Here is a 10,950-nt window from a genome sequence, read left to right on the forward strand (position 1 = left end):
GGTGGAGAGGAGGAGAAGAGGGAAGGTGGGTGAGAGGGGAAAGGTGGGGGAGGAGGCGAGGAGAGAGAGAGGGTGAGAGTGAGTGGGAGAGAGAGGGGATGCTGGGAGGGGTGTGAGGGGGAGAGGTGGGGACCAGGGAGGGGGGAGGGGGTGGAGGGAAGAGGGTAGAGGGTGTGTGGGGGAGAGGGAGAGAGAGGAGAGAGGGGGGGGGGAGGGGGTAGGGGGGAGGATAGAGGGGGAGAGAGGGGGGGGGGAGGAGGAGAGAGCGGGGGAGTGAGAGGGTGGGCTGAGAGGAGGGTGAGGTGAGGGGAGGGGGAGAGCTGGGGGAGAAGAGAGGGGGTGGGAGGGTTGAGGGAAGGGGTAGTGTATGCGGAGGGGAGGGCGTATTAGGGGAGGGACGGTGGGGTAGCAGAGGGAGGGGGAGAAAAAGAGGGGAGAGAGAGAGAGCGAGAGGGCGGGATAGGAGAGTGGAGGGGGGGAGGAGGGGGGAGAGGAGAGGGGGTGAAGAGGAGACGGGGTGGAGAGGAGAGGGGGAGAGGAGAGGGGAGACGAGAGGGGGGAGACGAGAGGGGGAGAGGAGAGAGGGGGTTAGAGGGGGAGAGGAGAGGGGGGAGAGAGAGGAGAGGGGGAGAAGAGGGGGTCTAGAGCAGAGGAGGTGGAGTGGAGAGGATTGAGGATAGATAGAGGATAGATTTACTAGAATGTTGCCTGGGTTTCAGCAACTAAGTGACAGAGAAAGGTTGAACAAGTTAGGGCTTTATACTTTGGAGCGCAGAAGGTTAAGGGGGGACTTGATAGAGGTTTTTTAAAAATGATGAGAGGGATGGACAGAGTTGACGTGGAAAAGCTTTTCCCACTGAGAGTAGGGAAGATTCAAACAAGGGGACATGACTTGAGAATGAAGGGACTGAAGTTTAGGGGTAACATGAGGGGGAACTTCTTTACTCAGAGAGTGGTAGCTGTGTGGAATGAGCTTCTAGTGAAGGTGGTGGAGGCAGGTTCGTTTTTATCATTTAAAAATAAATTGGATAGTTATATGGATGGGAAGGAAATGGAGGGTTATGGTCTGAGCGCAGGTATATGGGACTAGGGGAGATTATGTGTTCGGCACGGACTAGAAGGGTCGAGATGGCCAGTTTCCGTGCTGTAATTGTTATATGGTTATATGGTTATATGATAGAAGGGGAGAGGGGAGGGGGGGGGGAGGGGTTGAGAGGGGGTGTGCTGAGAGGGGGTGAGGTGAGGAGAGGGGAGGGGGGGTGGAGGGACGGGGGTAGAGATTTGCGGAGGGGAATGACGGTAGGGGATGGGATGGAGGGGAGGAGGGGGAGAAAAAGAGGGGAAAGAGAGATAGAGGGTGTGGAAAGGGGGGGTGAAGAGGGGGCAGAGGAGAGGGGAGAGGAGAGGTGGGAGAGGAGAGGGGGTGGTGGAGAGGAGGGGGAGAGGAGAGGGGGAGAGGAGAGGGGGGGAGAGGAGAGGGCGGGAGAACGGAGGGCGGGGAGCGGAGAGGGGAGAGAGGAGAGGGGGGAGAGGAGGGGGGGGGGGGGGTGGGAGAGGAGAGGGGGGATTGGAGGGGGTGAGAGAAGAGGGGAGAGAGAGAGTGTGCATTTTTACTTCAACCCAAACCTCCCAAACAACCATTAGCAGGCAGTGCTGTTTTACTTCAAACTAGCCATATTTTCATTTTCAAACCACATTAAGGGTACTTACTCACAATTGTGTAGACATTTGTTCAGTGTCATTCAGAACTCAGAGTGCCCTCCAGCTTGCAGAGACTGATTGAGGCACACCACTTCCTGGTTTTATAGTCCCTCCCCCTCCCTCCAGCAGGGGCAGCAGAGTGAATGGTGATTTTTATTTTAAACATTAATTCTCTCTGATTTTTCATCGATGGGAAAAATACTCTGGTCCAGGAAGGCAGACGTGGGCTCTGATCGTGGTGGCCAAACGTGACAGCCGTAGGTGGCGGCGTTCTCTCGGAAATCGCAGCAAAGTGGGCCAAAAACGGTCAAGATCAGACTTTTAGTGGTATAGATAGATACTAATGATTTGGACCAGGGGACTGAATGCAACATCTCCAAGTTTGCGGATGACACGAAGCTGGGAAACAGTGTTAGCTGCGAGGAGGATGCTGGGAGTCTGCAAGGTGACTTGGATAGGCTGGGTGAGTGGGCAAATGCATGGCAGATGCAGTATAATGTGGATAAATGTGAGGTTATCCACTTTGGTGGCAAATCAGGAAAGCAGACTATTATCTAAATGGTGGCCGATTAGGAAAAGTGGAGATACAACGAGACCTGGGTGTCATGGTACACCAGTCATTGAAAGTAGGCAACGTGTTCAAGAAGGAGGCATGCAGGTGCAGCAGGCAGTGAAAAAGACGAATAGTATGTTAGCATTCATAGCAAAAGGATTTGAGTATATGAGCAGGGACGTTCTACTGCAGTTGTCCAGGGTATTGGTGAGACCACACCTGGAGTATTGTCTGCAGTTTTGTTCTTCTAATCTGAGGAAAGACATTCTTGCCGTAGAGTGAGTACAGAGAAGGTTCACCAGACTGATTCCTGGGATATCAGGACTTTTATATGAAGAAAGACTGGATAGACTCGGTTTGTACTCGCTACAATTTAGAAGATTGAGGGGGGATCTTATAGAAACTTACAAAATTCTTTGGGAGTTGGACATGCTAGATGCAGGAAGATTGTTCCCGATGTCGGTGAAGTCCAGGACAAGGTGTCACAGTTTAAGGATAAAGGGGACATCGTTTAGGACCGAGATGAGATAAAGGTTTTTCACGCAGAGAGTGGTAGGTCTCTGGAACTCTCTGCCACAGCAGGTAGTGGAGGCCAGTTCATTGGCTCTTTTTAAGAGGTAGTTAGATGTGGCCCTTGTGGCTAAATGGATCAGGGGGTATGGAGAGAAGGCAGGTACTGGATACTGAGTTGGATGATCAGCAATGATAATATTGAATGGCGGTGCAGGCTCGAAGGGCCGAATAGCCTACTCCGGCACGTATTTTCTATGTTTCTATGTTTCTATGTATATGTCTATGCTATCTGACCCGCTGAGTTACTCCAGCACTTAGCACCTCCCCATGTTTCCCGTCTGAACCGCCGACTTACTCCTGCCAGTTGCATCTAATTAGTACGCAATAACATTTTGTACAACTGTCCATTGCACAGTCGGATGTCGAAAAGTGATCGGCGAAAATCACGAGATAGACAAGGGCACAAACGTATTCCCAGGATAGGCATTCGCAAACTAGAATACATAGTGTTAAGGTTATAATGGAAATACTTTAAAAGGACGATTGACATTAGTTTAAAAGGATTATTCTTGCCACATTGGGCGGGGTGCCGTCGAAAGTTTTGTTTTGTATTGTATCGAATCAGATAGCACAACACGAAAATACAATCGAACCATACTCAAACATAATAGTTAAAGCCATAGAGCCATGAAGTGATACAGAGTGGAATCAGGACCTTCGACCCCACTTGCTCTCACAGCCAACATGTCCTAGCTATACCAGTCCCACCTACCCGCGTTTGGTCCATATCCCTCCAAGCATATCATATCCATAAACCCGTCCAATAGTTTCAGTACAATACGAACAGACAATCGAGACAAACTGAAGTACAATAGTTATAGTAAAGACGACGTTTCATAGTGTAGAATATTGCTACCAGTATCGTATAGCCATCCGTTCCTGAAGGTCGAATGTCCACATAGAGGTAGAATTGAGTTCTACATTAATCTAGCTGATGGAAAGGTCGTACAGAAGGCTGCCAACAGAAGGGATGCAGCTCTTCCTGAGTCTGGTTGAGCGAGCTTGCAAGAACGATATGGGTCAAATGTTGGCATTTGGAAGAGGGTTAGTTGGGCAATTTGGACGACATTGGTGCGTCCGTCCGAGAGCTTGTTTCGCTGATGTCCCACTACCAATCTATGACTCAAATTGCAAGTGAGAGATTCCAGATATTCATCTCCAAAGAGGAAGCTTAGTTGTATCGGTATTTTTGAATACTGTATATGACCGGTTCATGTCTCTTCCAACAGAGTGGGGGCACTTGGAGACCTAAAAAGCATCGCTCTAAAACTCCCAGATACAAGGAGGAAGCCAGATTGGACCTCAACGCTCACCTAGAAAACATGCGGGGTTTGGCGTTGTCTATGTTCATTTTGCTCTGTTTGGACCGTAAGTATCGACAGATATCGGACAGTCGGCAAAATCGAAAGAAAACTGTTCAAGTTTGCGTCATGTATTCATCCAAGAGAGATATAGTCGTAATCATAGAGGCATACAGCGTGGAACCAGGCTCTTCGGCCCAACCGGCCTACAGCAACCAGCATGTCCCATGTGCACTAGTCTACGTTAGGATCAAGAAAGACACAAAATGCTGGAGTAACTCAGCGGCAGAGGCAGCGGCTTTGCATAGAAGGTATGGGTCACGTTTTGGTTCGAGACCGTTCTTCAGACGCGAACGGAGTCCTGCATTTTGCCCATGTTCGTGTAAAACCATCCTATCCATGCACACGTGTAAATGATTCTCAAACGAAGCGATAATACCTGACTCAACTAACTCCTCCAGCAGCTCGTTCCAACAGAGTTAGACTTACGTATCTCTTCGGGCTAACGGAATCAATAGATATGGGAGGGAAAAAGGAACGGTGTACTGATTTAGGATGATCAGCCATGGTCATTCTGAATAGAGGTGTTGGCTCGAAGGGCCGAATAGCCTACTCCTGCACCTAATTTCCATAATATTCTATGTTATCTATTACATACACCCTTCGTGTAATATCGTTAACCTTCAGCTTTCTATTGTATTCTCCCGCCACCCCCGCATAACTTCAACCAGTCCACTGGATCTCGATTCCCCTACACTGGGCAGGTGTGCGTTTACCAGTTCCATATATTTAATTATTTTATACACCTCTATAAGGTCAGATCTCATCCCCATGCATTCAATATACAGAGTAATGTCCTGCTCATCCTCTCCCTACCGTCATCTGGTTCATCGATTGCCCAACTCTGGGCAAGAAACGCTGGGCGTTTACCCGGTCTATTCCTTTCAATAATTTGTACATTTCCATAAGGTCACCACTCTTCCTCATGCGGTCCAAGGAATAGTCCCAGCCTGCGCAAACTCTACCTATAGCTCAGCCCCATCGAGTCATGGCAGCATTCTCGTAAATCGTCCTTATTTCCGGAAATATGCCAACATAGTGAAGCTAACACTAAGGTCATTGGAGATGTGAGGATATGTCAATTTGGGAAGTGGTTTTAGAAGACGGAATATAGTATAGAACGGTTACAGGCCCGCATATCCACAAAGTCTATACCGAACGCAATGTAGTTAAAATAATTTCGTCTGTCTGTCTTCCTCCGTATACACAATCTCCCATGCGCCTATCCACAATCCTCCCAAAAGCCGCTAACATCTTCCTCCACAACCCTCACATCGTATCGCGATTTGTGTCAAAATGTTACCCACAAGCAGGGCCGGCCTTACGAGTTGCAGGGCCCAATGGGGAACAATTATGGTTGTCCCCTGATTCCCAGCCAAGGTCGGTCAGCCCTGTTATTTAGAATATATTATGAAGTTGTACATTAGGTGCTAGGGATTATACAATGGGCGAACTGAGATCAATACATAAGATGATAGCTTTCTCAATAAAAAATAACAGTGAAGTTTTTCACTCTAACCATGATGGCTAGAGATTTTTGCAAGGCGATCTAGAACATCGCTAAGTAAATATTGTCGTAAATATTGTCGTAATTCAGTTGAGGTCAAATGAAGAATAACTTAACCATACAACCATATAACAATTGCAGCACGGAAAAGGCCATCTCGACCTTTCAAGTCCGTGCCGAACACTTAATTTCCTCTAGTGCCATCTACCTGCACTCAGACAATAACCCTCCATTCCTTTTCCGTCCATGTACCTATCCAATTTATGTTTAAATGATAAAATCGAACCCGCCTCCTCCACTTCCACTGGAAGCTCATTCCACACAGCTACCACTCTCTGATTAAATAAGTTCCGCCGCATGTTACCCCTAAACCTCTGTCCCTTAATTCTCAAGTCATGTCATCTTGTTTGAAACTTCCCTATTCACAATGGGAAATGTTTATCGTCAATTCTGTCTATCCCTCTCACCATTTTAAAGATCTCTATCAAGTTCCCCTTTGACCTTCTGCGCTCCAAAGAATAAATACCTAACTTGTTCAACATTTCTCTGTAGCTCAGTTGCTGAAAGCAAGGCAACATTCTAGTAAGTCTCCTCTGTACTCTCTCTATTTTGTTGACATCCTTCCTATAATTAGGCGACAAAAATTGTACACAATACTCCAGAATTGGTCTCACCAATGCCTTGTACAATTTTAACATTACATCCAAACTTCTATACTCAATGCTCTGAATTATAAAGGCGAGCACACCAAAAGCTTTCTTTACCACCCTATCTACATGAGATTCCACCTTGATTGAACTATGCACAGTTATTCCCAGATCCCACTGTTCAACTGCATTCCTCAATTCGCTATAATTTACCATGTACGTCCTATTTTGATTTGTCCTGCCAAGATGTAGCACCTCACACTTATCAGCATTATCTCCTCTTCCTTGAAGCAGGCAGGTCGGGCACAGACGGAGCCGGATCTGACATTATAAAACTTACAGCTGTGCATCGACTCCAACTCTCCTGATCAATAACTGAAATTCGAGCCGGTGTTCAGCCCCGTAGAACGTGTTTAACAATGCCCAATGTCTGTTCTCTCTCTCCTGTCACAGTCTGCCCTCTCCTCATTCTCATCCACTTCTCCTCCCAGTACTTTTCCACCGGTCCCTACTTCTCCTCACCTGCCTGCCTGCCATTCCCCTCTCATCAGCCTAACTCTCCTCACCTGTTGCACTCAGTTGCCTCTGATCAACTATTAACCCGGTATATAGACTCTCTTCACCGTTCACACAGTGCCAGATTGTTCTCAGCATTCATGCAAGACTCAGCGATTTCCCGACTGCCTACACGGTTTCGAACCTGCTTGCCCCTGACCATTCCGTCCTGTCCTCTTCCCGGATAGCACCTCAGCCTTCTGTCCCCGACCTCCTGGTTTCTGTCTGCCTCTCGCCTGGGCTGTTTGGTGTATCCCTGCAACGGCTCCTCGACTACCTGCCTGCCTTCGACTCTCCTTTCGTCTGTCCCTCGCTGGGTTGGTTGCATCGTGTGTTGGATCTCCTGGTTATCGGATCTTCCGCTACCCCGACTGCGTCTCCTGCCTGTCCCTCTTCGGAACCCTCGCTCAATCCTGAGCCTCTGTGTGAGTACGGTACTACTCGTTATAAGTTGCATTACCAATTATACCTGCCTGATTCTGTGCTGCTATTGGGTCCAAGCTATACCCATTACAACTCCACCTGCCATCCTTCAGCCCACTCATCCAAATGGCTTATACCTCTCTGTAGACATTGGAAATCTACTTCAGTATCCACAACACCACCTATCTTAGTGTAATCTGCATACTTACTAATCCAATTTACCACACCATCATCCAGATCATTGATGTACATGACAAACAACAGTGAACCCAACACAAATCCCTGAGGCACCCCACTAGTCACCGGCCTCCAACCTGACAGACATACATCCACCATTACTCTCTCGCATCTCTCATTCAGCCACTGCTGAACCTATCTTGCTACACCACCATTAATACACCACAATTCATACTTAATCAACCTTCCAAGAGGAACCTTGGTCCATATAGACAACATCCACTGCTTTACCCCCATCAATTTCACGAGTAATCTCTTCAAAAAATTAAAGATTAGTCAAACATGGCATTCCAGGCACAAATCCATGTTGGTTATTCCTAATCAGACCCTGTTAATCCAGATGCTTATATATATATTATATCTAATTTGTCCACCATATATATGCTTATATATATATTATATCTAATTTGCCCACCACTGACGTCAAACTAACAGGTCTATAATTGCTAGGTTTACTCTTAGAATCTTTTTTAGACAACGGCACAACATGTGCAGTACGCCAATCCTCCGGCACTAGTACCGACAGATATTTTCCCCTCTCACACAAAAGTTAATGAACAAGAACGCCGATAGTCCTTTTATGTGAGGCAGAGGTTCACATGCAACTCCTCCAAACGCATCTACTGTATCTGCGGTTCGAGGAGTGGATCGGCGAGACCAGGCACAGGCTCGGCGATTATTTCACTCAACAGCTCCGCTCAGTCCGTCTAGACCTCGTGTTCTCTCGGATGCAAAACACTTTAGCTCATGCTCCCATTCCCATACTGAACATTCTGCCCTGGGCCACCCCCACTGTCAGAGTGAGGCCCAACGCAAATTTGAGGAATAGCACCTCATATTTCGCTTCGGCAGATTACCCCGAAGCGGCATAAATTACCAAGTAAACCTTGGCTTCCCTTTCTACCCATCCCTCCCCATCCACGTTCTCTGACCAGTCTGCCTGTCGTCCTAATTAAATGTTTGATTTGTATGCATCGTTTTCAGCTTCTCCGAGCAACCAATGATCAGTACTACATTATTCTTGATCTCCAACCCCTTTGACCTATCGCTTATCACACCTTACCCTTTCCTATCTGTCCGCAGCATCTCAGTCTGAAGAAGGGTCTCGACCCGGTACGTCCCCCATTCCATCCACCCATTATGCTTCTTGTCCCGCTGAGTTACTCCAGCATTTTGCGTCTAATATATATTTCCAATCAGGCGAAAACATTCCAAGGCAGGGATTTAGATTGCAAGGCAAAGAATGCTAAACATGTGTTGATGGAAGAGTGGGTGAATGAAAGTGTATTTTATCCTCTGTGAGAGAATCAAGAACCAGAGGGTTGAGTTGAGGTGACGGGAGGGGGAGATTTAATCGGAGATTTTATAGAAACCTGAGGAGCAACTTTAGCACATAGGAAATTAAAGGAAATGCTGGGTTACCCCAGTGCATAGAAGCTGTCCATATTCTGCAGTAATACTGCTTATCCCGCTGTGTTACTGCAGCACCTTGTACCCATTCATGTTCTCCAGAGATTGAACCTCACCTGCTGAGTTTCTGCAGCTCTTGGAGTGCATTAGCTTAGAAGGATCACGATGGTGGGCGTCGGCATGTTGGGCCGAAGAGACTGCCTCCGTGCTCTACCGCTATTTATCTTTAACCAATCCATTTCCGTCCCGTCACAGGTCCAGCGAGTCCGGTGGAGGGCGGTATGTCTTGTAGCAACATGCGCCTCGGTGTGACGGAGAACAAACCTGTCTATATGTTCACTCAGAGCGAAGCGTCCGATCAGCTGGCCATCGAGTACCTCCAGGAAGAGAAGAGTCGGACGCCAGCTTTCGCCGAGGCGTGGGGTGTTGCAGAGGTTTTCATGAGAAATAATAAACGCATTCAAGTACCAGATGGACTGAGAGAACAACACGTTTTGGCCATTCTCGCCTACACTAGTAATACAAACCTCTACTGGAAGTTCAATTATGCGCTGCAATCATACCAGGCTAACGACACAGTCTACGCCGAGAAGTTCAATTTCAAGAGTTTCCATTATCTCCTCTCCGTTGCTCGCGACCGACTCAGGAGCACTTCCGGCCCTGCGGCGCGAACCACCTACCGAGGGATAAAGAATCGTTCCAAAGCGCAGGAGGGGTGCAACATGAGATTTGGACAGTTTACATCTTCTTCTCGTGATATGCAAACCGCTCGAGACTTCGGTACTGCAACGGTGTTTAACATAACGTCGCTTAAAGGCGTCTACATCGCCAGCTACTCGCTCTTTCAGAAACAGAGGGAGGTGCTTATACCCCCCGATGAGGTTTTCAAGGTCGCGCGGTATTTTTCTGGTGACAAAGGAGATGAAATATCGCTCGAGGCGGTGGGAGAGGCCGGGATAGCGGTCAGATTGGAGCGCGGAGCAGACGGTGATCTGCAGGTAGTTAGGAGCGTGGGGGTCGCTCAGTTCGTCGAGGCGCTGTTGTACGTAGTGTGGTTATTTGCTCCCATTTTCCTGTAAGGCCATGCAGTCATGACGAACGAAAACAGACCTTTAAACATTTTGTTACCCATGCCGTCTAAGATGTCCCATTCGTCCGCGTTTCGACCGTGCCTCCCAAACTTACCTATCCATGTACCTGGCCACGTGTCTTTTAAATGTTCTTATTGCATGTATCATAGTCATAGAGTGATACATCGTGAAAAGAGGCCCTTCTGCCCAACTTTCCCACACCACCCAACATGTCCCATTGACACTTAGTCCCACCTGCCTTCGTCTGGCACACATCACACAAAACCTGCCATATCGATGAACCTGTCTAAATATTGCTTAAACTTTGGGATAGTTCTTGCCTCAACTACCTTTCCTGGCAACGCGTTCCGGACACCCAAGGCCATCTAAGTGAAAAAGAAATCCCATCATATCCATATTAAATCGTTTCCCCTTCAACAGAAACCATTTGATCCACAAATCACCAACCCTGGACAAAATACTCTGCATCTAGCCAACCTCTAATGGGTTTCTCCACTTTAATACATCCGCTTAAACCGTATCTATAACCTTCCCAGCTTGGCAACATCTTTCCAGTTCCATGATGCCGAGAACTCAACACAATACTCAACTTTACAAAATACAGCCTCAGCTAATTCTTCTGACGCCTCGTTCAATGCGGGCAAATAAAGTGTGTCCCTCTGTTTCTTATTAATTATTCAACTACCTCCTCTGGCATTGCGTTCCAGGTGTTTCATCACGTTATGATTGTTAAACTTGTCCCTCATGTTCCCATTAAATATTTCCACTCTCACTTTAGGCGCGTGTAACTTTTGTGGGTTCCTTCATTCCCATTTTCTGAGCACCAAACTCGATGTATCACCCTAGCTATTTCCAACGTGATTTACTGCATGTCACACAAGATCACCCCTCA

The 10,950-nt window shown here is 47.6% G+C and overlaps 1 protein-coding gene across 1 annotated transcript; it reads left to right on the forward strand.

Moving 5' to 3' along the window:
- The first annotated feature begins 9,263 nt into the window (after positions 1 to 9,263).
- LOC129694911 (ecto-ADP-ribosyltransferase 5-like) lies at positions 9,264 to 10,046 on the forward strand. The gene has a single exon (XM_055631668.1). It carries the CDS (start codon positions 9,264 to 9,266, stop codon positions 10,044 to 10,046), a length of 783 nt encoding a protein of 260 aa, XP_055487643.1.
- The last annotated feature ends 904 nt before the right edge of the window (positions 10,047 to 10,950 follow it).

Source organism: Leucoraja erinacea, unplaced genomic scaffold (genome assembly GCF_028641065.1).
Source record: "Leucoraja erinacea ecotype New England unplaced genomic scaffold, Leri_hhj_1 Leri_855S, whole genome shotgun sequence".
Classification (NCBI taxonomy): Eukaryota; Metazoa; Chordata; class Chondrichthyes; order Rajiformes; family Rajidae; genus Leucoraja; species Leucoraja erinaceus.

Excerpts from the sequence above, each read along its gene's own strand:
- LOC129694911 (XM_055631668.1), top strand. The coding sequence starts at position 9,264 with ATGCGCCTCGGTGTGACGGAGAACAAACCTGTCTATATGTTCACTCAG.